Source organism: Callithrix jacchus, chromosome 8, assembly GCF_049354715.1.
Source record: "Callithrix jacchus isolate 240 chromosome 8, calJac240_pri, whole genome shotgun sequence".
Lineage (NCBI taxonomy): Eukaryota > Metazoa > Chordata > Mammalia > Primates > Cebidae > Callithrix > Callithrix jacchus.
Window position 1 is genome coordinate 110,671,407 of NC_133509.1, and position 27,210 is coordinate 110,698,616.

At 39.5% G+C, this 27,210-nt stretch overlaps 1 protein-coding gene across 50 annotated transcripts in view; it reads left to right on the top strand.

The window, feature by feature from the left end:
• TTLL5 (tubulin tyrosine ligase like 5) overlaps positions 1-27,210 on the top strand; it is a 293,499-nt gene that overhangs the window by 90,214 nt on the left and 176,075 nt on the right. For 33 of the 50 annotated variants that reach the window (XR_013521423.1, XR_013521412.1, XR_013521413.1 and 30 more), the window contains 5 exons: positions 528-566; positions 13,912-14,069; positions 15,356-15,662; positions 20,912-21,032; positions 24,509-24,655. Coding sequence is in view for 36 of the 50 variants with exons in the window: in XM_078335474.1 (XP_078191600.1) it covers positions 528-566; positions 13,912-14,069; positions 15,356-15,662; positions 20,912-21,032; positions 24,509-24,655 (772 nt within the window). In the remaining 14 variants the exon portion in view is untranslated. The remainder of the gene's footprint in view (positions 1-527; positions 567-13,911; positions 14,070-15,355; positions 15,663-20,911; positions 21,033-24,508; positions 24,656-27,210) is intronic. The other 17 variants (XR_013521415.1, XR_013521416.1, XR_013521411.1 and 14 more) reach the window with 1 other exon arrangement.

Genomic DNA, 27,210 nt, shown 5'->3' on the forward strand with positions numbered 1-27,210 from the left:
GTTATGGAAAATCTGTTTCTGATGAGCATCCCTTTTGAACCCCATGAGAATTGAGCTTGGTTTCTTTTCCTAAAACAGTTCAATGAAAGTACAAAGAGCACTGCAGTTTGAGACCTAAGCCCTGAGCTCAGATGTAAACTCTTTAAGCTCTGGCTATGGCAGGCCCAAAAATTACCTTATCCTTCTCTTTCATATAAATGGAGCTAATAACAACCTTCTTTACCTGGTTGTTGCTGGGAATAAGCAGTTTACTTCATAAATAGATAAATAACTATAAATAATTGTTATAACTTTTCTCCATAATTTGTTCTTTCTCTTTTGTTTTTTATTGATTGTCCCTCCAGCTCACAGCATTTTTCTTGGAGAATGTTCTCAATTTATCTGTGTGCTTTCCCCAAAGATGTCCTCCTTGGCCTAATTTCATGTTGAATTTCTGTATTAAAAATTTCAGGAGTGCATGTGTGTCAACTCAAGAGAGATTATCTCAATAGCATTCTCTAACCCAGTTGTCCTTTCTGCTTCTGTAGGGGAAACCCAAGAAGAAGCTTGTTGACAGGAAGAACACGGTAATTGACTTTTAAAAGTTGAGAAATTTTTCCCATGTGCAAAATATGTGGCCATGCACAGACTAAGCATAATACTTTATATAACCGTTTTTAATTTGCTTCAGCTTGAATACTAACACTTTTTCTATTGAAAAGTATTTTGTGGCCACTTTTTACAAACTTAAGTTTGAGATTTACTTTGTTATAACTATAGGTATACTATTTTAACTGATAATGGTATTCTCATTTAGCTGTGTGTAAGATGGTATTAATGAGATTTTGAAACTAATATCATGCTAGATTCAAGTAAGAGTTGGTGTTTTGGCTTTGACATACCTGAGGCACACACTCTGTGCCTCACCAGACAGAACAGAACCTGTTTCTAGTTTGCCACAGAACTGAAAGTATACAAAACGCCTGTGGCCTTTCATTTAGGCAGAGAGCCCTTTAAAGCAAACTCTAATTTTTCTTTAAAGAAGGAATATAATATGATTGCCATTTAGTTAAGAGAAAACTGAGATAAGTCAAGTTTGTAGCTTGTTTCCAAACAGAAAGTCACACTTGGTATATATGTTTTCTCCAGTTTTGAGTCAAGAAATACGCTTCCTGTAACATAGTGCTATTAATTTGAAAATTGAGAAAAAAGAAAAAACCTTAAACATGAAGAATATCTGAAGCTTACTGAGTTCTGTTCTTTCTTCTTCTTCTTCCTCCTCCTCCTCCTCCTCCTCTCCCCCCTCCTCCTCCTCCTCCTCCTCCTCCTCTAATTATTCTTCTTCTTCTTCTTCTTCTTCTTCTTCTTCTTTCTTCTTTCTTCTTTCTTCTTCTTCTTCTTTTTTTTTTTTGAGGTGGACTCTTGATCTGTCACCCAGGCTAGAGCACAGTGGCGTGATCTTAGCTCACTGCAACCTCCGCCTCCCAGGTGCAGGTGATTCTCCTGCCTCAGCCTCCAGAGTAGCTGGGACTACAGGCACCTACCACCACACCCAGCTAATTTTTTTATTTTTAGTAGAGACGGGGGAATTCGCCACATTGACCAGACTGGTCTCGAACTCCCAACCTTGTGATCTGCCCACCTCAGCCTCCCAAAGTGCTGGGATTACAGGTGTGAGCCACTGCGCCCAGCCACTTTCTTCATTTCTTGACACTCATTTTATATTGCCATCAATAGGGATTTGGAGCTGTGTAGAGGTGTAAGCAAATGAAAGCTGGCATATGATAGACCATATGCTGGAGCATGAAACAAGTTCTAATATATTTAAAAGGATTAAAATGATACAGAGTATTCTTTGGCCACAGGAGAATTGAATATCAGTAACAATAGAAAATCTTCAAATATTTGGGAATTAAACAACATTTCTAAATAATCCATGGGTCAAAGAAGAAGTCATGAGGAAAAACTCATACTGAGTACTAGTAAAAATATGTCAAGATGTGTGTGCTACAGCTAAAGTAGTGCTTTGGGGGAAATTATACGTTTAAATGCTTACCTTAGAAAACTGAGGACTGATCTAATGTTCATTTTACGAAATCAAAAAAAGGCAGAGTAGCTTCAAAGTAAGTAGAAGAAAGGAAAAGCAGAAATCAAATAAAAGACAAACAATAAATAATATTAACAAAATCCAAAGTGTGTTCATTGATAAGGCAACATGATTGATGAACCCTTAGGTAGACTGATCTAGAATAAACAGAAAGGACACTAATTACTAATATCATCAGATAGAAAAGGACATCATTATAGATTCTACAGACATAAAATGGATACTAAGGCGGGGAAAAAAGATATTACGGGAATATGATTAGCAACTTTATTCCATTACTTTGACAACTTAGATGAAATGACAATTCTTTGTGGCGGGGAAAATGTGGAGGGGAACACCCAAAGTGACACCAGCTGAAGTAGAAATTTCGAAAAGCCCTATATTTGTGGAGAAAATTGAATTTGTAATGAGAAACTTCTGTAGAGAAAACTCAGCTCACCGATTTTACTACTGAATTCTGTCAAGCATTCGAGGAAGAACAGCACCAATCTTACACAGATTCTTTTAAGAATGTAGGAAGGGACACTTCCCAGTTCATCTTATGATGCCAGTATGACTGTGATTCCAAAACCTGACAAAGACATTAAAATAGAAGAAGAAAAAGAGAAAATTACCGGCTCATATTCTTCATGAACATAGACATAAAATTTCTTAATATTAGCAAATTAATCTGCCAGTATATAAAAAGGATAATACATATGACTGAGATTTTCCCCAGTATTTCAAGATTGGCTTAACATTTGAAAATTAGTCAATGAAATTCACCATATTAATTACAGGGGAAAACCTAGATGTTTTAAGAACATCTTTATTTCATTAGATATCCCAAAAGAGCAACTGATGAAATTCAGCACATACTTATGAGAAAAACTCTCAGCAAATCATCAGTAGAAGGGAACTTCTTCAACTTGATAAAGGCCTTATATGAAAAACCTATTGCTATAATCATATTCAGTAAAATATTGAAGGCTTTTCCCTATGATTTCTAATAGGTCAAGATGTCCACACCACTTTTATTCACATTGTACATTAGTATCATAAAGAAAGGCAGGGAAAAAAGAAATGCACACAGATTGGAAAGGAGGAAGTAAAATGTCTATATTTGGATGACATGATCAGGTTAGTAGAAAATCCTAAGGTACCTATAACTGCAAGAACATGGAAGTGTACCTAGCAAGGTTTTAGGATACAAGATCAACATACCAAAATCTATTGTAATGTACTGGTAATAAATAATTGGAAAATGAAATTTTAAATTATTTTACAATGACATTTGAAAATATAAAATACTTAGGAATAAATTTAACAAAACATGTTCAATACCTACACTGTAAAATAATCCATGGGTCAAATTAAATATTACTAAAAGAGATTAAAGAAGACCTAAATTAATGGGGAGATATGCCTCACTTGTGGATTAGAAGACTTAATACAGTTAAAATAGCCATTTTACTCAAATCGATGTAAAGATCCATTTAATCTCAATCATTATTCTGGTGAATTTTTTTTTTTTAAGAAATGGACCAACATTTAAAAATTTATATTCAAATGCAAAGGACTTAGAATATCCAAAGTAATCTTGAAAAAGACTTAGAGTACTTGACCTAAATACTGTAATTCTATAATATTCAAGGTCTTAGCAAGTTGATCACATTGAAACAGAATAGAGAGGCCAGAAATAGACCCACATTTATATGGTCAAACTAATCCAACGGTGAAAGGAAATAATTTTTTTAAAATGGGGATGGAACAACTGAATATTGTATTTTTTTTAAATGAACCCTAACCCCTGTTTCCCATAGAAATTAGAGATGATTCATAGATATAAAAACTGTTGCTATAAAACTTATTGAAGAAAACATAGTATCTTTGTGACTTTGGGCTTGGCAGTGTTTTTAGAGATGACACAGAAAGCAATAAAAAACAATATTATAATTTCTCAAGATTAAAATCTTTATTATAAAATACTGTTAGGAAAATGATTTGGCAAGCAACTGACTGAGTGGAAATATGCATCAAACATAATCTGTCAAAGGATTCATGTCTAGGAACCGCAAAGAACTTCTACAACTCAATAATAAAAAAGACCATTAACCCAGTTACAAAAGGGCAAAATATTTGAACAGACACTTCAAAAGGAAGATATATGAGTAGCCAATATGCTCATGAAAATGTGCTTAACAACATTAGTTATCAGGGAATTACAAATTAAAACCATGTTATACCACTGAACATCTAGAAGACTGACAATACTAAATGTCAGTAAGGATGTGGAACTAACAGAACTGTGATAAATTGCTGTTGACAGCGTACATGGTACAAGCATTTTAGGAAGAAGCTGGCATTTTGTTAGAAAATACACAAATTTCACTTTGAGAGCTACACAGAAGAAATAAAAAACATAATCACAAAACGACTTGTACAAATATGTTCATAGCAGCTTTATTCCTAAGACTCCAAAACAGAAAAAAACCTAGGTGTCCAACAAGAGAGCAGATAGCTGTGGATCATTCAGACAGTGACCTACTGCTCAGAAAGAAAATGGGATGACTACTGGTACACACATGAGTGAATCTCAAAAACATGATGAATGAAAGACGCCTTACACAAAACAGTTCAAACTGTATGGTTCCATTTTTATGAAATTCTATAACAGGCAAATCTAATGAACAATGAAAAAATTCGGAACAGTGATTGCCCTTAGGGGGTTAGGGAAGATAGACTGGTAAGGGACATGAGAACTTCTGAGGTGATAGTAATGTTAAGAGTTTGGGTTATAGAGCTCTAGGCATTTGTCAGAACTCATTAAGTGGATATTTAATATTTGGATATTTCACTGTACATAACTTTTAGCTTACCAAACACAGTTCTGTAAAAATATTGAATTCTAGGTAGTAATGATATGCGTGCTGAAATGTTTAGGAGCTAAATGCACTGATGTCTGTAACTTTGAATTGCTCTGAAAATGAGGTAGATTGATGGATGGATAGAGGAAGTATGATTGCATATATATGTGACGAAGCAAAATATAATAAATGTTAATCGTAGAAACTAGGTGGGAATAGGTATGTGGTTGTCCACTGTACAATTCTTTAAACTTTTGTTTAAGTATTTTCAAATAAAATGTTGGAAAAAGTAAAGTGAAATAGATGTAGCTAAAAGATACTCAACTTATTTTTAGGAAATTCAATTGTTTATTAATTAACCAATATTTATGGCAAATCAGCTGTGTGCTGGGCAGTCTCATAACTATCTAGGATACCGTGATACAATACAAACATGGTCCTTGCCCTTATAGAACTATTAGTCTTGCTTATCAGATTCACACTTTACCCAGCATTCCCTATCCTCTGTCCTTTGTACTAGTTAGGATTTATCTGTTTATCCAGAGTCTCTTAGTTGATAGTTGTGATTTTAAAATATCTTTAGAGAAGGAGATTTGTAGTAGCTTCTCCATGTCTCTGAGCTTTTAGCATTCGTGTTTTCAAAAGTTTATTTTTTGAGTTTTTGTTGATAAAAAGAAATCTTTTTTTCCCTAAAGAATAGAGTTCTTGAAAATGTAGATAGTATCATGTAGACAATATAAATTCTTGTTTATATAATGAACAGCGGTTCATGAATGTAAACACTGGGCTTTATTAGGGTGTCAAATTAACTTCCACTCATTAAATTAGGACGACCTCAAACTTTACACTGTCTCCAATCACATTAAGTTTTTTTTTTTTTTTTTTTTTAACCTTTGGATTTTTAACTCTTTTTTTTTTTTTTTTTTTTTTTTTAATTTTTTATTTGATTATAGGTTTTGGGGTACATGAGCAGAGCATGCGAGACAGTTGCGTAGGTACACACATGGCAGTGTGCTTTGCTTTTCTTCTCCCCTTCACCCACATTTGGCATTTCTCCCCAGGCTATCCCTCCCCACCTCCCCCTCCCACTGGCCCTCCCCTTTTCCCCCCAATAGACCCCAGTGTTTAGTACTCCCCTTTCTGTGTCCATGTGTTCTCATTTTTCATCACCCACCTATGAGTGAGAATATGCGGTGTTTCATTTTCTGTTCTTGTGTCAGTTTGCTGAGGATGATGTTCTCCAGATTCATCCATGTCCCTACAAACGACACGAACTCATCATTTCTGATTGCTGCATAATATTCCACGGTGTATATGTGCCACATTTTTCCAATCCAGTCTATTATCAATGGGCATTTGGGTTGATTCCAGGTCTTTGCTATTGTAAACAGTGCTGCAATGAACATTCGTGTACATGTGTCCTTATAGTAGAACGATTTATAGTCTTTTGGATATATACCCAGTAATGGGATTGCTGGGTCAAATGGAATTTCTATTTCTAAGGCCTTGAGGAATCGCCACACTGTCTTCCACAATGGTTGAACTAATTTACACTCCCACCAACAGTGTAAAAGTGTTCCTTTTTCTCCACATCCTCTCCAGCATCTGTTGTCTCCAGATTTTTTAATGATCGCCATTCTAACTGGCGTGAGATGGTATCTCAATGTGGTTTTGATTTGCATCTCTCTGATGACCAGTGACGATGAGCATTTTTTCATCTGATTGTTGGCCTCATATATGTCTTCTTTCGTAAAGTATCTGTTCATATCCTTTGCCCACTTTTGAATGGGCTTGTTTGTTTTTTTCCTGTAAATCTGCTTGAGTTCTTTGTAAATTCTGGATATCAGCCCTTTGTCAGATGGGTAGACTGCGAAAATTTTTTCCCATTCTGTTGGTTGCCGATCCACTCTAGTGACTGTTTCTTTTGCCGTGCAGAAGCTGTGGAGTTTGATTAGGTCCCATTTTTCTATTTTGGCTTTTGTTGCCAATGCTTTTGGTGTTTTGTTCATGAAGTCCTTGCCTACTCCTATGTCCTGGATAGTTTTGCCTAGATTTCCTTCTAGGGTTTTTATGGTGCCAGGTCTTATGTTTAAGTCTTTAATCCATCTGGAGTTAATTTTAGTGTAAGGTGTCAGGAAGGGGTCCAGTTTCTGCTTTCTGCACATGGCTAGCCAGTTTTCCCAACACCATTTGTTAAACATGGAATCCTTGCCCCATTGCTTGTTTTTGTCAGGTTTATCAAAGATTGTATAGTTGTATGTATGTTGTGTTGCCTCCGGTGCCTCTGTTTTGTTCCATTGGTCTATATCTCTGTTTTGGTACCAGTACCATGCTGTTTTGATTACTGTAGCCTTGTAGTATAGTTTGAAATCCGGTAGTGTGATGCCCCCCGCTGTGTTCTTTTTGCTTAGAATTGACTTGGCTATGCGGGCTCTCTTTTGGTTCCATATGAAGTTCATGGTGGTTTTTTCCAGTTCTGTGAAGAAAGTCAATGGTAGCTTGATGGGGATAGCGTTGATTCTGTAAATTACTTTGGGCAGTATAGCCATTTTCACGATATTAATTCTTCCTAACCATGAACATGGAATGTTTCTCCATCTGTTTGTGTCCTCTCTGATTTCGTTGAGCAGTGGTTTGTAGTTCTCCTTGAAGAGGTCCCTTACGTTCCTTGTGAGTTGTATTCCAAGGTATTTTATTCTTTTTGTAGCAATTGCGAATGGCAGTTCGCTCTTGATTTGGCTTTCTTTAAGTCTGTTATTGGTGTAGACGAATGCTTGTGATTTTTGCACATTGATTTTATATCCTGAGACTTCGCTGAAGTTGTTTATCAGTTTCAGGAGTTTTTGGGCTGAGGCAATGGGGTCTTCTAGGTATACTATCATGTCGTCTGCAAATAGAGACAATTTGGCTTCCACCTTTCCTATTTGAATACCCTTTATTTCTTTTTCTTGCCTGATTGCTCTGGCTAGAACTTCCAGTACTATATTGAATAGGAGTGGTGAGAGAGGGCATCCTTGTCTAGTGCCAGATTTTAAAGGGAATGCTTCCAGTTTTTGCCCATTCAGTATGATATTGGCTGTTGGTTTGTCATAAATAGCTTTTATTACTTTGAGATACGTTCCATCGATACCGAGTTTATTGAGGGTTTTTAGCATAAAGGGCTGTTGAATTTTGTCAAATGCCTTCTCTGCGTCAATTGAGATAATCATGTGGTTTTTGTTTTTGGTTCTGTTTATGTGGTGAATTACGTTGATAGACTTGCGTATGTTGAACCAGCCTTGCATCCCCGGGATGAATCCTACTTGATCATGATGAATAAGTTTTTTGATTTGCTGTTGCAATCGGCTTGCCAATATTTTATTGAAGATTTTTGCATCTATGTTCATCATGGATATTGGCCTGAAGTTTTCTTTTCTCGTTGGGTCTCTGCCGGGTTTTGGTATCAGGATGATGTTGGTCTCATAAAATGATTTGGGAAGGATTCCCTCTTTTTGGATTGTTTGAAATAGTTTTAGAAGGAATGGTACCAGCTCCTCCTTGTGTGTCTGGTAGAATTCGGCTGTGAACCCGTCTGGACCTGGGCTTTTTTTGTGAGGTAGGCTCTTAATTGCTGCCTCGACTTCAGACCTTGTTATTGGTCTATTCATAGTTTCAGCTTCCTCCTGGTTTAGGCTTGGGAGGACACAGGAGTCCAGGAATTTATCCATTTCTTCCAGGTTTACTAGTTTATGCGCATATAGTTGTTTGTAATATTCTCTGATGATGGTTTGAATTTCTGTGGAATCTGTGGTGATTTCCCCTTTATCATTTTTTATTGCATCTATTTGGTTGTTCTCTCTCTTTTTTTTAATCAATCTGGCTAGTGGTCTGTCTATTTTGTTGATCTTTTCAAAAAACCAGCTCTTGGATTTATTGATTTTTTGAAGGGTTTTTCGTGTCTCAATCTCCTTCAGCTCAGCTCTGATCTTAGTAATTTCTTGTCTTCTGCTGGGTTTTGAGTTTTTTTGATCTTGCTCCTCTAGGTCTTTCAATTTTGACGATACGGTGTCAATTTTGGATCTCTCCATTCTCCTCATATGGGCACTTATTGCTATATACTTTCCTCTAGAGACTGCTTTAAATGTGTCCCAGAGGTTCTGGCACGTTGTGTCTTCGTTCTCATTGGTTTCGAAGAACTTCTTTATTTCTGCCTTCATTTCGTTGTTTACCCAGTCAACATTCAAGAGCCAGTTGTTCAGTTTCCATGAAGCTGTGCGGTTCTGGGTCGGTTTCTGAATTCTGAGTTCTAACTTGATTGCACTATGGTCTGAGAGGCTGTTTGTTATGATTTCAGTTGTTTTGCATTTGTTGAGCAGTGCTTTACTTCCAATTATGTGGTCAATTTTAGAGTAGGTGTGATGTGGTGCTGAGAAGAATGTGTATTCTGTGGATTTGGGGTGGAGAGTTCTGTAAATGTCCACCAGGTTTGCTTGCTCCAGGTCTGAGTTCAAGCCCTGGATATCCTTGTTGATTTTCTGTCTGGTTGATCTGTCTAGTATTGACAGTGGAGTGTTAAAGTCTCCCACTATTATTGTGTGGGAGTCTAAGTCCTTTTGTAAGTCATTAAGAACTTGCCTTATGTATCTGGGTGCTCCTGTGTTGGGTCCATATATGTTTAGGATCGTTAGCTCTTCTTGTTGTATCTATCCTTTTACCATTATGTAATGGCCTTCTTTGTCTCTTTTGATCTTTGTTGCTTTAAAGTCTATTTTATCAGAGATGAGAATTGCAACTCCTGCTTTTTTTTGCTTTCCATTAGCTTGGTAAATCTTCCTCCATCCCTTTATTTTGAGCCTTTGTGTATCCTTGCATGTGAGATGGGTTTCCTGGATACAGCACACTGATGGGTTTTGGATTTTTATCCAATTTGCCAGTCTGTGTCTTTTGATTGGTGCATTTAGGCCATTTACATTTAGGGTTAATATTGTTATGTGTGAATTTGATACTGCCATTTTGATGCTAAGTGGCTGTTTTGCCTGTTAGTTGTTGTAGATTCTTCATTATGTTGAAGCTCTTTAGCATTCAGTGTGATTTTGGAATGGCTGGTACTGATTGATCCTTTCTATGTGTAGTGTCTCTTTTAGGAGCTCTTGTAAAGCAGGCCTGGTGGTGACAAAATCTCTGAGTACTTGCTTGTTCGCAAAGGATTTTATTCTTCCTTCACTTCTGAAGCTCAGTTTGGCTGGATATGAAATTCTGGGTTGAAAGTTCTTTTCTTTAAGAATGTTGAATATTGGCCCCCACTCTCTTCTGGCTTGTAGTGTTTCTGCCGAGAGATCTGCTGTGAGTCTGATGGGCTTCCCTTTGTGGGTGACCCGACCTTTCTCTCTGGCTGCCCTTAGTATTCTCTCCTTTATTTCAACCCTGTTGAATCTGACGATTATGTGCCTTGGGGTTGCTCTTCTTGCGGAATATCTTTGTGGTGTTCTCTGTATTTCCTGTAATTGAGTGTTGGCTTGTCTTGCTAGGTGGGGGAAATTTTCCTGGATGATGTCCTGAAGAGTATTTTCCAGCTTGGATTCATTCTCTTCGTCCCCTTCTGGTACACCTATCAAACGTAGGTTAGGTCTTTTCACATAGTCCCACATTTCTTGGAGACTTTGTTCATTCCTTTTTGCGCTTTTTTCTCTGATCTTGGTTTCTCGTTTTATTTCATTGAGTTGGTCTTCGATTTCAGATATTCTTTCTTCTGCTTGGTCAATTCGGCTATTGAAACTTGTGTTTGCTTCGCGAAGTTCTCGTATTGTGTTTTTCAGCTCCTTTAATTCATTCATATTCCTCTCTAAGGTATCCATTCTTGTTATCATTTCCTCGATTCTTTTTTCAAATCTTTTTTCAAGGTTCTTAGTTTCTTTGCATTGATTTAATACATGATCTTTTAGCTCACAAAAGTTTCTCATTATCCATTTTCTGAAGTCTAATTCCGTCATTTCGTCACAGTCATTCTCCGTCCAGCTTTGCTCCCTTGCTGGTGAGGAGTTTTGGTCCTTTCTAGGAGGCGAGGTGTTCTGGTTTTGGGTGTTTTCCTCCTTTTTGCGCTGGTTTCTTCCCATCTTTGTGGATTTGTCCGCTGGTCGTCTGCGTAGTTGCTGACTTTTCGTTTGGGTCTCTGAGTGGACACCCAGAATGTTGATGATGAAGTATTTCTGTTGCTTGGTTTTCCTTCTACCAGTCTAGCCCCTTCGCTGTACGACTGCTGAGGTCCGCTCCAGACCCTGCTTGTCTGGGGTGCACCTCTAGTAGCTGTGGCACAGCGAGGGATGCTACCAGTTTCTTTTTCTGCTCTCTTTGTCCCAGGATGATGCCTGCCTAATGTCAGTCTTTTGGATATAGAGGGGTCAGGGAGCTGCTTGAGGAGACAGTTTGTACTTTATAGGGGTTTAATTGCTGAGCTGTGTACTCTGTTGTTCATTCAGGGCTGTTATGCTGCTATGTTTGATTCTGCTGCAACACAGCTCATTAAACAACCCTTTTTTTTTTTTCTCAAATGCTCTGTGTTGAGGGGTTTGGGCTTTATTTTTGGATGTCCGATCAGGTATCCTGCCCAGCTAGAAGGCAGACTAGCCACTGTTTGGCTGCCGAGGCTCCGCCCTGCTATTGTGTGATCCGCGCTGTTCCTGCCGGCTCTGCTGTGGTCTCCGCCACGTCCTGCGGCGGAGTCTCTTCGTTGTAGCGTGTTGCCTCAGCAACGGCAGGCTGCGTCAGCAGTGGGCGTGTATCTCAGTAGGGACAGGTTGCCTCGGCAACGGCTGGCTGCGTCAGCAGTGGGCGTGTATCTCAGTTGGGGCAGGTTGCCTCGGCAACGGCTGGCTGCGTCAGCAGTGGGCGTGTATCTCAGTTGGGGCGGGTTGCCTCGGTAGTGGTGGACGCCCCTCCCCCACAGAGCATCTCGGACCGTCTGCTCGGGATAGTTTGAAATCGCGGTTTTGTTTGTCCCACTGGGTATCCCAATCCCTGCAATCCCCTGGGCTGGCCTATTGTCCAAGTCTCGTTCAGTCTCAAGTCCAGCCCTCTCAAGTCTCAGGTTGCCGGTTCAACAGGGCACCCGGACAAGTGCGCCCTGCGGGGATTGCTGGGTAGGGCCGGCTGCCACCACCCCGGCTGCCGGCTTCGCCAGGCAGACCTACTGCCTGGCGTCCCGTGTCTTTTTTATACTTGGGAGTTTCCCCGTTCTGTGGGCAACAAAGATCAGTCTGTAAATCCGCTCTGACTCACCGTTTGCAGATTCAACGAGAAGAGCTCCAATCCTGGGTTGTTCTGACAGCGCCATCTTGAGTCCTCCCCCCCACATTAAGTTTTTAAGAGACATGTCTTTGGAGAGAGTAATGTTTGTGCGTTTATGAGCTAAAGATGTCGGTGTTAAAATATGCCCATATTTGTTCATACAGTTACCAGATTTGAACAGGTTAAAAAATAATAATAAATAAATAAATTTGACCAAGTTAGCCAGACCTTATTAAATAAATGGTTTAAATGATTTTATTTTTCTATCAGATTTGTTTTATTTTCTTTATTATTGAATTGGCTAAAAATTTATTTTTATAGCACTTGTCTCTCTCTCTCTCTCTCTCTCTCTCTCTCTCTCTCTCTCTCTCTCTGTGTGTGTGTGTGTATTTACTTACTTTTTGGGACTCTGATAAAATACATTTGAACTTTTTTTAAAGTTCATTGATTTGCTTCCCATTTCTGCTCCCAGTGCCAGGACCTTCCTGTTTTTGGCTCTATGTCTTGCTCTGGAGAGAAGGCCTCCAAAAGGCTTACTATCCATTCCATCCACCCAGAAATCCCTATCAAAAATAGACCAAATGACACAGACTTTTCATTATACTCAGAGAATGAAAACTCCCAGAGGAGTTAGGATGATTCCTTGACCTCAAAAGGAACACACTTCGAGTTGTAGAGAGTTCAGAGCCAACCAGTTAGATTTTGCGTTTGAGCATAGAGAGTTGGCTACATGCTTTCAGACACTGATACAGATACTGCTTTTCTGACCTGGTGACCCAGAGCCCTCTCTTTCTCTGGTGGCTTGGTTATGGCTGCCTGTCCTGTATTTCACTCAGTCCTTGTGTGGACTGGACCTCATACCAGTCACTTCCCAATTTGTGATTTGCCTTACTTGAATGCCTAATGTAGCTGCTGCCAGCCCCATTTCTGCATCCTGTTTCTCATTCTTGACCTGATGTATTTGGCCTTGTCCTACCTCTGCTGCCGTCCCTTTTCTGTTTCTCTGACTCTAACGCTTGACCTGTACTTAACGCCTGTGAAGTCCCTGCCACCTCACTCCACCTTCCCCTTCAGCTAATTAGGATCTTAAAGAGGGTGGGTGCCTTGGCATTTCCTCATGTTGGGACGCTTGAGACTTGGTGAGTCCCTGGGGCTTGGTAACTTTTCACTAAGACACTGCTATGAGTCTCCATCAACTTGGTGCTGCCTCGCATATTCACAGATCATCAGCCTTTCTTCCCCTCATCTCAACCTCTGCTAAATCTATATTGTTTAGATTTTATATTCATTCAAAAGAATATTTATAAAATGCTGAGTAAGTTATAATGGATAGAAATAAAGCAAACATCATTTGCCACCACTCAAGAATTAAGATGTTGTCATTTTTAAGTTATAAAGTATTTTAAGATATAAGGTGTTGGATGGCACTTTATAATCCCTGCAGTAAACTAATAATCAGTATTACTGAATACTCAAGGTCTCAAACATTGTCTTTAGCTACATATTTTTTTTTTCAGAACATTTAATACATTCAAATGGGTCACTAGTGAGGTTTTAATGTAGATTCTAGTGTTCCTCTTTATCTGTCAAACTTTTAGAATTCACTTGAGTTACCATGTCCAGTGTGTCAGCATTATGGAATTCTGGCAAGCTTAGCCTTGGAGTGAAGGAGAGAACTTTCTGAAGGCCATAGCTACCATGTTGCTTTTCCCCTAGAATGACTGCTGATGGAACACCAGAATTGAAGATAGATGGCATGAATTCAAAGGCCAAGCTGCATGCTGCACTTTACGAGAGGAAGCTCCTGTCTCTGGAGGTGCGAAAACGTAGACGACGGAGTAGCAGATTGAGGGCAATGAGGCCAAAATACCCAGGTACCTGCTGGTGAGCGTTCACCAAACTCCCTTATCTGGATCCTTCCAGACTGAGTTAACCAGCTGCTTACTCAGTATTTCATGAGTCAGAATCCTGGTCACATATACTTTTTTTTTTTTTCGTATAGTTGTTTTTCTCTGAAATTTAATTTCAACAAGGTCCTAAGTTTTTAAACCTTCCACTCTATAATATTTGTATTGAAGACTATCTGGGGCACATACATTTTGACCTTTGCTCTTATGTCAGCATCATGCAAATACCTGATTCTCTAGAAATAATATTAGCCTGAGTTTAATGGAATCCTTAGCATTACTATTCAGGTTTTTTGTAATTAGGTACATTCAGTTCATTCTTTAACACTGCTGAATGGCCTAAGTGTTTTAGACAAAGTAGAATTTCTTTCTCTCCCAGCTTCTACAATGTTGTAGGTCTATTTGTAATTGACTGATAAACTGATTTCCTTTTTTTCTCTCCTTCCTTCCTTTGTTGAACATCTGTATCAGGCAGCATGTTAGTCACTGAGGTTTCGCTTGCAAATAAAAAAGATACAGTCTCTGTCCTCGTAGAACTTACAAGGCAGTAGAGAAGGATAATGAATAAGCATAAGATAGATATTTCCCTGTTCTTTATACCTCCATGAAGAGTACTTTTTAAAAAATCTCTTAACACACTGTAGAAAAGACTAACCCAAGGGTTTTTTGTGTTTTGATTTTTTTTTTTTTTTTGCCTTGTGAGAGAGCCATGAAGAGAGTATGATGAAAAATATCAAATTTAATGAAGATCACTAATAGGTTTTAGAATATGTAAGATTAGACCAGGCATGGTGGCTCATGCCTGTAACACCAGCACTTTAGGAGGCTGAGGTGGGTGGATTACTTGAGCCCAGGAGTTTGAGACCAGCCTAGGCAATCTCACAAAATCTTGTCTCTACAAAAAATACAAAAATTAGCTGGGTATGTAGCATGTGCCTATAGTCCCAGCTACTTGGAAGGCTAAGGTGGGAGGATTACTTGAGCCCAGGAAGTTGAGCTATAGTGAGCTGGGATCCTGCCACTGCACTCTAGCCTGGGCAACAGAGTGAGACCCTGTCTCAAAAATGATAATAAATATAAATAAATAAAAGAATATATAAGAATAGAGAGTGACATGTGGTTGTTATTAATTCTGTGCCTTGTTTATGGTTTGGTTTAGAAATGGGTTTTTACTAAAAAGAGAAAAGGAAGGTATTGGGAGAGAGGAAAATTTAATCCTTTTTTCAGCAACATTAGTGATTCTTCGCATTTAGTGATTACCCAACCAGCTGAAATGAATGTTAAAACTGAGACAGAGAGTGAAGAGGAGGAAGAAGTCGCATTAGACAATGAAGATGAAGAACAAGAAGCTTCCCAGGAGGAGTCTGCAGGGTCTCTTAGAGAAAATCAGGCCAAATATACACCCTCATTGACAGCTATGGCAGAAAATACACCCAAAGAAAATTCCATGGAAGTTCCTGAATGGAATAATAAAGGTGAACAGTGCTGCAAAATTGAGGCTCAGGAGCCAGAGCCTAAATTTAACCTGATACGGATTCTTCAAGATAATGGTAATCTTAGGTATGTATCTTTTATATTAGTAAAACTGATAACAGCTAACATGTACTGTGTACCAGGTACTATTTTAGTGGCTTTACAGTCATTTTTCATTTAATATTTACAGGAGTCCTGTGAAATAATGACTGTGATTAGACATTGCTATTGTTAAGAAAACTGAGCCTTAGGTTAGGTAACTTGTCCAAGGTAAAGCTGTGATACAAACTCGGTTCTCATTGGTTGGGCATTTGTGTCAGTCACTGAGTATAAGGTAACTGAGACAAGGAGCTGAAGCAGCTCATGGTTTAGTATCAGAGAGAGAATGCTTAGGCCATGGTCCCAGTACAAACATGTGGTTTTAGGACACAGAAAAAGAGTGATTGGTCTGGCTTGGGAGGGCTAGGAAAGCATTATGGAGGAGGGAAAATTTGAATCAGGCCTTGACTGATAAGTAGGGTTTCAGGAAGTGTGGGAGGTGATGGTTAAGTGTGGGAGTGCGAGGTAGAGGCAGTGAAGACATAGAGGTATGATAGTACAGCCATTTATTCAGTCACTCAGTGAGTTTTTATTGAGCACCTGTACTATGCCAGGAATTGTGCTACGCCATATCCCATTACTATGGGGACCAAGACAGGCCTGGAGCTTACAGTCTAGTGGGGAAGAAACAAGGTCATTTCAGGCCATGAGAAATGCTGTCAGTTACATAGTGTAATGTTAGAATGTAATTGGGCAGAGAGTTTAAACTTAAATTGCAATGATTTGGCATGAAGAGGTAACCTTTGAGGTGAGTACTGAATGATGAGTAGTCAGTCGTGTGAGTATTAGGAGGCAGAATACTCCCAGCAGAACAGCAAGTACAAAGACCCAGACATTGTAATGAGCTTGGTGTGTTTACAAAATACACACTAGCAGAACTACATGGGGAGAAGAACATGGTAAGAAATGAGACTAAAGTATTGGATGTTGTTAGATTGTAAAAGGTCTGGGCTTTATTTTCTAGGTTACTTTTAAGCAGATAAATGATACTGTGAGACCTTGTTTTAGAATGCAGATTGTGCTTGCATTGGGGGATAGTGTAACTGAAGGCAGCGGGGTGAGTTAGGGACTGGTAGAATTGTCCAGAGCCAGGAAGGTGAAGGCCTTGATCAGAGTAATGGCTTTAGGAATAGAGAATGGGATGGACTTAGTGAAATTTGCAGAGTAAGATTGATGAGACTAAGCTTTTCACATTTGGAAACTTGGTGGTGCCTTTGGTCAATGTAAGGAACGTAGGAGTTGGTTTCATGATCAAAAATAATGTGTTTCCTTTAAGACGTAGTGAGGAAGAAGGGCTCTGGCTGAAGTCCAGTAGACGGTGAAAATACAGCTTTGTTGGTCCAGGTTGAACAGGACGGTATAGTTGATAGAGAAAGTCTTCAGAATGGATAAGATTGTTCAAATGTATTTGGTTCAGCAAGGATAAAAAAGAAATTGAGCCCTGGGGAATACCACTATTCAATGGATAGGTCAGTAAAAAGATCAAGAAGTGGCAGTTAGAGCAATAGACATACAATTGGGAAGGAGTAGTATGGAAAAAGCTACAGAATGAGCATTCGGGTCTATAGAGCCTCGATCAGCCCAAGTTAGGATGAATGATGAACAGAGACTTCAGGATTTGTGACCTGAGTAGGTGGAAGAGCAGTTGTGAGCTGAGAAAATAAGAAAGCGTGAACTAACTTTCTAAGCGTTTGGCAATGAAAGGAAAGTGAGAATGCATCAGGGAGACAGCCAACTAAAAGAAAGGGATTTTTTTTTTTTCTTTTGAGATGGGGTTCTGGGGCTTATTTATAGACTGAGGGGAAGGATTAGATAATAAGAGGATTAGAATTGCAGAAATGGATATATTCGTAGAGAAGCATTCTAAAGGAAGGTGGGCAAAGGCCAGAGGAGGGATATCTCTTCCTATAAGTCAGAAAGAAAGTGCAATGGGTTGAATGCAGTTGGTAGAAGCTTAAGAGCGAGGAAGTTTAGGCGTTTATGCATGATAGCCTTTATATTCTATATTAGAGGCCAATTCTTATACTGAAAGTCTGGAGGGTGACCTTGGGGTACCAGGGGATAGAGTTAAGTTTGGAACAGTGTCATGGAGAATAAGAATAGTTCTGGCTGGTCTCAGTGGCTCACATCTGTAATACCAGCACTTTGGAAGGTCGAGGCGGGTGGATCACTAGATCGGGAGATTGAGACCAGCCTGGCTAACACGGTAAAACCCTGTGTCTACTAAAAACACAAAAAATTAGCCAGGCATGGTGGCACGTGCCTGTAGTCCCAGCTATTTGGGAGGCTGAGGCAGGAAGATTGCTTGAACCTGGGATGTGAAGGTTGCAATGAGCCGAGATGGCGCCATTTCACTCCAGCCTGGCCATCTCAACAACAACAAAACAATAGGTCTGTCAGTGGAGAATACACCAAACTGAGTCAGAAAATCTGGGTTCTGGCTGTTTCAGTGCTACCAGCTGGCTATGTCATAGGCAAGTCAAAGAGCTTCTCTAGGGCTCAGTTTCCTTTTTCTGTCAATCCAAGGTATAGAGTTAGACAAGTGTTTTTTCAGACTGCTTCCTAGAGGGAAAAAAGATTTCACTGAATTGAAAACAGAGCATTTGAAAACCACTGGACTGTATTCTAAAGTCCTTTCCAGCAATAACATTCTGCTTGGTTGTTACAGAAATAAATTATTTCTTCACAAATCTTGCAGATCTCACTTTGAATTAGTAAACTGTTATAATTGCAGGGTATGTTAGTGTCAATCAGTGGTTTTCAGACTGTGTTCCCTAAAACTGCTCATTGTTTGGTGAAGTGTCTCAGAGGCTACTTAGGGGTTTGGGGAAGGGCAGCCAGGGTTCAAAACTCTAAGCATGGCCTCATTGTTGTATACTTTATATACTGGGCATCTGCATAACCTTTTGTTTTTAAAAATAGGTTTCTTTGGTGTAAATCATTCTGGTTTTTATGCTTTAATCTTTTGGGGGGGGTTGTTTTGTTGCAAGTGACTAGCTGAACAATGTGTTCAATATCTTAGAGACAGTCTCAGAATTAACATTTGTGAGGTTTACAGAAATGGAAACCTCAGTACTTGTTCATTTGCTTTGCAACAATGATTCACTACAAAACAATGACTGATGTCTCAATTTGTGAGCAATAATCCCCTTATTTAAAACACCTTCAAGTTTTAGTATAAAGGGATCAATCAGTGGAATTGGCTATTCTGCTACCTTTGGAGGTGTCTGAAACATGCTAGTTCTTGCTCATTTTATTGTAGGTGAATTTGTTGACCCAAACTGAGGATCTTTTAAAGTTATTTTGACTTGAAAATAATTTGTTGTGGGGGCAAAGCTTGTAGGGTTGGTTCATGGGAAAGTGGTATATGCTCTCTAGGTGAAAAAGAATATAATTGTTGTCTTTGAGGAACAGTTGAAAATGTACATTTATGGCCAGGTGTAATGGCTCACACCTGTAATCCCAGCACTTTGGGAGGCTGAGGTGGGTGGATCACCTGAGGTTAGGAATTTGAGACCAGCCTGATCAACATGGTGAAACTCCATCTCTACTAAAATACAAAAATTAGCCGGGCATGGTGGTGAGCACCTGTAATCTCAGCTACTTGGGAGGCTGAAGCAGGAGAATCGCTTGAACATGAGAGGCAGAAGTTGCAGTGAACCGAGATCGCGCCACTGCACTCCAACCTGGGTGACAAGAGAGAAACTCTGTCTTGAAATAAATAAATAAATAAATTTACTATTTCAAAACCATATTATGCTCCCATAAACCATCCCTGCTAGTAACAAAAATCTAGCCTTATTTATAGTTCATGTTCTGAAGCTCTTATGTATTAAGTTCTCAAAAGGAAATCTCCTCCCCAGCCTGATTCCTTTGCCCTCCAATTCTCCAACATACACATGGAAGCTAGGCTGGAGCCCTCTTAGGATTTCTAGTTTACTCTAGCCAAATTCTACATCCTAACCTTGAAAACAGTCAGTAGAAAGCATTCAGTGATTGCATGTGTGAGGATTGTAAACAAAGTTTGTGTTGGGCCCTAATCTTCACTGATATAATTTTGGCTACAGTGTCAGAAGGCCGATCAGCTGAAGTAATCAAAATCTCGCCTGAAAGAAAACAGATCTGCCACGAATAGCAGCTGAGGTGAAAATCATCAGTGTCTCTCTGGTACTTCTGTCTTCCAAACTATAGCTTAATCAGATTTCCTTGTTGCCAGCCTAAGCCACCAGGCAGAAAATAGCTAGGTGTTGCTTAGGTGCTTTTCACTAGACTTGAGGGTTTCTTTTGCCCACTGAACATCTGGGCTTGTCTTCCCTGCCCCATCAGTTCACCTCTGCCAAACTCCATTGGATCTCACGCATTTGTTCTGGGCTCCAGCCATTCCATCTTGTAGTTGAGAAAAGTGTGGCCTTAAATTTGGTCTAAGAGTCCTGTTATAGGATTTATATATGTCCTGCTTTGGATACTTTTTTTACTAGAAATATTAATTGCCATTGCAAAATCCACAGTTTTGCACTAACTGATATGTTCTTAAGGACCTCCAAATGTAAAAAGCATTTTCCCATTAATACAGTCGTTCTTGTGAAGATTCAGTACTTCTCCTGTCTGTTACCCCAAGAAAATTGTTAAAAAGTTCAAAGAGGGCCAGGCACAGTGGCTCAGGCCTGTAATCCCAGCACTTTGAGAGGCCAAGACGGGCAGATCACTTGAGGCCAGGAGTTTGAGACCAGCTTGTCCAACATGGTGAAACCCCATCTCTATTAAAAATACAAAAATTAGCTGAGTGTGGTGGTGCACGCCTATAATTCCAGCTACTCAGGTGGCTGAGGCACAAGAATTGCTTGAATCCAGGAGATGGAGGTTGCAATGAGCCAAGATTGCACCACTACACTGCAGCCTGGGTGATGGAATGAGACACTGTCTCAAAAAAAAAATAAATCTTCAAAGAGAAGGTGTTGAGTAAGAAATTTAATTTTCTATTCTTGTTTTTTTCTCATGTTAATAATGAGAAAATGGGATTCTCCATCTCTGATTATTTTAATAGGACTTTTTTTATTAAAAAAAACCCCTCATATACTGTTTAGAAGGAATCATTATTCACAGACTGTAAGATGGGTTTTATATTTCTTAGCCATCAAAATAGAAGGATTCTCAAAGCCACTTTGAGAGAAGCAAGTACACATTTTGTAGGTTTACACTTCTGTCTCATAACGGTATGTTGTTTTGGATTTCTATAGCAAAGTGCAGGCCCGATTAGCATTCTCTGCCTATCTCCAGCATGTTCAAATTCGCCTGATGAAAGGCAGTGGAGGTCAGACGTTCAGTGCCAGTTGGGCTGCCAAAGAGGATGAACAGATGGTGAGGCTCTTATTGGAACCTTTTTACTTTTCCTTTTTCTTTTTTCATTCTGTGGTTTTTCTTTTTCTATTAGGGTAAAGTGCAATGTATTTTTCTGGTGAAAGAATTAGTACATAAGAAAGTTTTTAGATTTCTTATACTTTAATGTGAAGCAAATCTTTGATCTGGAACTATGTTCGTTATACCATGTAGTGAAGGCATCAATGTATTTAAGTTTGCAATGGAAACTGGTTTCTTGTTGGGTGCAAAGCCCTGTGCAAAGAGTAACAATTTACAGTCCTTTCTCAAGCCACCTCACATGTTATTAACTCTTTCAGGTAGGCATTATCATCCCTATTTCACAGAAGAACACACAAAGACCTAGAGAAGCCAAGGTTTCACAGGTTGTATGTGATGAAACTGGAACTTAAACTCAGATATTTTAATTCTACATTACTTGCTCTTCCACTGGGTTCGTGCATCGTAAGGCATTTATTTTCTGTCCTGAGTAGTCAAATTAGTTCTTCTCAAGTCATCACCTTATCCTAGGCCCTGTCAGAACACACCATCCTCCAAGTTGATATTTTTTATTTAACTAGTTGTAAGTTTGTAAGATTCTTAGATTGCTGGAATAAAACTTGTATTTAATTTTTACTGTATATCAGTCATTTGGACATTCCTGTGATTCAATATTGTAGGACAGTTTTTTGTGTGTGTAAATCAGAATGACGGGAGCTTTAAACTGTTTGGCAAGGTCAGAGCTTATAGAAGAAGCCACAGCCCTTCCATATTCTTTTGTGTGTGTGTGTGTGTGTGTGTGTGTGTGTGTGTGTGTAATGGAGTTTCATCTTACTGCTGAGGCTGGAGTGCAATGGCGCCATCTCGGTTCACTGCGACCTCTGCCTCCCGGGTTCCAATAATTCTTCTGCCTCAGTCTCCTGAGTAGCTGAGATTACAGGCATGCACCACCACACCCAACTAATTTTATATTTTTAGTAGGGACAAGGTTTCTCCATGTTGGTCAGGCTGGTCTCAAACTCCCGACCTCAGGTGATCTGCCTGCCTCGGCCTCCCAAAGTGCTGGGAATACAGGCATGAGCCATGGCACCCAGCCCCATATTCTTTTTAATTACAGGGATTTGTCACCAAAAAGAGAGGGGCCTTTAAGTCTGAGAAAGCTGCATTCTTTGTTCCACTCAGTGGTGACCTTACTGTAATATTTAGTTCTTCACATACAAAAGGCAAGTCTTTATGCCAGGTTTGTTATAAAAACATCTTGGTTATCCCAGAAAACAACTTACGCATTTAAAGTAGTCAATGCAACCCAGAGATAAAACTTTGTGTGTTGTGAATAATCCTTCAACCATCAGTGGAAAATGTTAGCTCTACTCTTTCCAAGTGGAAAATTGAAACTGCCTTTTTGAGAGTCAGTTTGTCTGCTCCACTGTGAAAAAAAAAATGTTTTAATATAACAGCTTAAACCACCCTATAGTAAAGACAGCAGAATAGAACTATGAAATTCAACCCTCTGGTTATGAGGCTGTTTCATTTATGCTGGAGTAAATTGGCACCAAAGGACAATGAACCAAAATCAAATTTAAGAAGAAGAAAACAGTTCAAAAAGGAATAACCACTGCTGATGCTGGCTTGGAACTCATATAGTATCTTTGGGACTTTCTACAAGAATATTGAGGATCATCACTGCAAAACTTAATACCACTTCTGTGAATTCTTTCTTGAAAATATATCTAAGCTGGACACAGTGGCTCCCGCCTATAATCCCAGCACTTTGGGAGGCTGAGGCGGGTGGATCACTTGAGGCCAGGAGTTTGAGACCAGCCTGGCCAACATGATGAAACCCCATCTCTACTAAAATATACAAAATTAGCTGGGTGTGGTGGTACGCACCTGTAATCCTAGCTACACGGGAGGCTAAGACAAGAGAATTGCTTGAACCTGGGAGGCAGAAATTATAGTGAGCTGGGATCACACCACTGCACTACAGCCTGGGTGACAAAACAATAAAAAAAAGAAAAGAAAAAGAAAATGCATCTAGAGAGCAAGCCGTACCCCCTTCCCTGATGACTGCAGCAGTGGTCTTGCTTTTGGTAGTTAGAGAGTTGGCCTCTCTGCTCCAGCTTAGCGTTAGAGATTCTTTATCTCATAACTCACAGTAGGAATATCAACAGAACATCCCCAATGTATCATCTAAAGGCAATTTTATTATGGTTTTTGGACAACAGCATCTTTAAGCCTCTTGGGCTCATAAAATCTCTCTTTGAAGCATTTGTGATTTTATCAGTAATCTGATTGATATCTGTTCAGATTACAAAATCCTTTTTCCCCATTTTAAGTGAGATGTAGTCTTTCTTTCCCTTGATAACTTTCCACTGTGCCTTCCTTGCCAACCCCCAACTCTAAAAGCCCCCTTATCCTTGGGAAAGAAAAAAAGCTGTTACTTTGCAAGCTACTATTATAGTTCTTTCTTTGCCTTAATCATGACACTTTTAAAGTCATTAGTTTCTACTCTTCACCTGTATTCTTACCCACCTGTGCTCTCTTCGTGGAAACTGTTTTCTTGAAATTATTCCTCAATGGTCAGATCCAAGGCCCTGTCTTTGTAGTGGTCCTTTCCCACTCCAAGCTTTTGGAAGCATTTGACATGGAACCCTTTCTTCAGTTGGCTTCCATGACACTATTGTCTCCTAATTTTCTTTTTGTTTTTTGAAACGGGATCTTGCTGTGTCACCCAAGCTGGAGTGCAGTGGTGTGATCTTGGCTCAGTGCAATCTCCGTCTCCCAGGTTCAAGTGATTCTCATGCCTCAGCCTCCCAAGTAGCTGAGATTACAGGTGTGTGCCACCATGCCCAGCTAATTTTTGTATTTTTCTTAGAAATGGGATTTTACCATGTTGGCCAGGCTGAACTCGAACTCCTGACCTCAGGCGACCTGCCCACCTCAGCTTCCCAAAAGTGCTAAGATTACAGGTGTGAGCCACCGTGCCCAGCCTATTTTCTCCTGGTTTTCTATGTTTCTAACTTGTTTTTTTTTCCTGATTTTTCCTCAGCGTTTCTATCTCTAAATATGAATATTTCTGTATTCTCTTCCTGTTTTCTCACCTTTGATACTTACTTCTGCTTCCACAGTTTAGTTTCTACTACCTGTCTTTGGATGCATAGTACTTCCCCAAATAGTACTGTTTGTGTATATACTAAGGTGCTTTTACAACTACTGCTTTATTGCATAGTTATTTACGTACATACTTGATTTTAATTTTCTGATTGCCAGCTTATTGAGGGAAGGAAATAAGTTTCTTTCTTTTTTGTTTTGTCTTTCTGTATCCTTATTATACCTAACCTGTTTGCTTTGGGCCTTGTTTGTTGAAATGTGTAATATACATCTTCTTACATCTCTGTTATGTAGTCCCTTCATAGCTTGTCTTCTGTTGCTTAGCACCATCCCTGCTTTTTTTTCTCCCACGACTGTTTAATTTATAGGAGCTGGTAGTTCGTTTCCTCAAGCGAGCATCAAGTAACCTCCAGCATTCACTGAGGATGATATTACCCAGCCGACGACTGGCACTTCTGGAACGCAGAAGAATCCTGGCCAATCAGCTCGGTGACTTTATCCTTATATACAGCAAGGTGAGTCTTTTATCTGTAAGTCTTGGGCTTTAGATTGCCATACACCGTCAGAAACAAACTAGAAGCCTCGGTCCAACTAGGTGGAGGTGCTCTGCTTCGGTTCTGGCATCGCCATCCCTTGTGCATTACTGTTAAGGGAAGAAGGACCCCACATCTTAACCCAGCTGGGTTGAAAAACTGTTTATTATTCCTGAAGGTCCAGTGGCCATAGTTAATTCTTATTTTCCATCAAAAGGTGTATTCCTTTTGAGCACTGAGATGAATTCTAGGCTGTGTGAGTCTTCGTGGTTGTTAGTGTGCCTGTGGACAGTGGCAAATTAACCATTTGAGAACAAATTTGAACTGTGGATTGAATATGATGACATATTCTTTCTTGAGCAAGTTATACTTTCATCTTTTAAATCATTTTATACAGTTACAGAATTTTATATTCAAGCCCAGGAAATATACTATTTAATTAGAATATTTTGCAAAGCATCCTATATCCTGGGATCTCAGAGTGCATTAAGAGTATCATTTTGGATCTGACAAAGGGCTAATATCCAGAATCTACAAAGAACTAAAACAAATTTACAAGAAAAAAACAAGCAACTCCATCAAAAAGTGGGCGAAGTATATGAACAGACACTTTTTTTTTTTGAGATGGAGTTTCGCTCTTGTTACCCAGGCTGGAGAGCAATGGTGCCATCTTGGCTCACCGCAACCTCCGCCTCCTGAGTTCAGTCAATTCTCCTGCCTCAGCCTCCTGAGTAGCTGGGATTACAGGCACGTGCCACCATGCCCAGCTAATTTTTTTGTATTTTGACTAGAGACGGGATTTCACCATGTTGACCAGAATGGTCTCGATCTCTTGACCTCTTGATCCACCTGCCTTAGCCTCCCAAAGTGCTGGGATTACAGGCTTGAGCCACTGCACCTGATCCGAACAGATACTTTTTAAAAGAAAACATTTATTCAGCCAACAAACATATGAAAAAATTCTCATCATCACTGATCACTAGAGAAATGCAAATCCAAACCACATTGAGGAACCATCTCATGCCAGTTAGAATGGTAATCATTAAAAAACCTGGAGACAACAGATGCTGGAGAGGATGTGGAGAAATTGCAAAGCTTTTCTACTGTTGGTGGGAGCGTAAATTAGTTCAACCATTATGGAAGAATGTGTGGTGATTCCTCAAGGATTTAGAAATAGAAATACCATTTCACCCAGGAATCCCATTACTGGGTATATACCTAAAGGATTATATATCGTTCTATTGTAAGGACATGTGCACACGAATGTTCACTGCAGCACTGTTCACAATAGCAAAGACTTGGAACCAACCCAGATGCCCATCATTGGTAGACTGGATAAAGAAAATATGGCACATGTACACAATGGAATACTATGCGGCCATAAAAAAGGATGAGTTCATGTCCTTTGCAGTGACATGGATGAATCTTGAAACCACCATTCTCAGCAAACTGACACAAGAACAGAAACCAAACACAGCATGTTCTCACTCATAAGTGGGTGCTGAACAATGAGAACACATGGACACAGGGAGGGGAACATCACACACTGGGGTCTGTTGAGGGGTGGGGGGCTTGTGGAGGGATAGTAGGGGGTGGGGAGATTGGGGAGAGATTAGGAGAAGTACCTAATGTAGGTGCCGGGGGAATGGATGCAGCAAACCACCATGGAGTATGTATACCTGTGTAACAATCCTACAAGATCTACACATGTATCCCAGAACTTAAAGTATAATAAAATATATATATTTTTTTAAATATTAAAATAAAGAAATATATAATTTGGGAGGTTTGGTCAGTTTGCAGAAGGAAAAGCTGAGGCCTAGGGCTTTTCTAAAGTTGCATGGAATTGTTAGTAGAATATCAATGCACCAAACTTATAGCCAGAATTTACTCCAAATCTGTTGAGAATTATGTTTTGTCTTACATAAGTGAAGGATTTATTCAGTTTGGAAGCTGGTATAAGAGTACCTTCCAAGATCTACCTGTCCTCTCCTAATTGGAACAAAACACTGTGTCTCTGTTGTCATATTGTTAAAGCTACAAGAATGATCATAGATAGTACTAAGCTACTATTTAAAAACTCTTTAATCAGTGGGCTTTGTAAGTAGAAAGTGAAAACATGGGGCCAGGCGCGGTGGCTCACGCCTGTAATCCCAGCACTTTGGGAGGCCGAGGTGGGTGGATCACGAGGTCAAGAGATCGAGACCATCCTGGTCAACATGATGAAACCCCGTCTCTACTAAAAATACAAAAAATTAGCTGGGCATGTTAACGCATGCCTCTAATCCCAGCTACTCAGGAGGCTGAGGCAGGAGAATTGCCTGAACCCAGGAGGCAGAGGTTGTGGTGAGCCAAGATCACGCCATTGCACTCCAGCCTGGGTAAGAAGAGCGAAACTCCATCTCAAAAAAAAAAAAAAGAAAGTAAAAACATGATTAAAACTCACATTCATTCTGCAAGTTGGGAATTTCAAAATGTTTTACAAAATCATGGCCAAAAGTAATATATCAAATTTCTAGGTGGCAAAAGTACATACA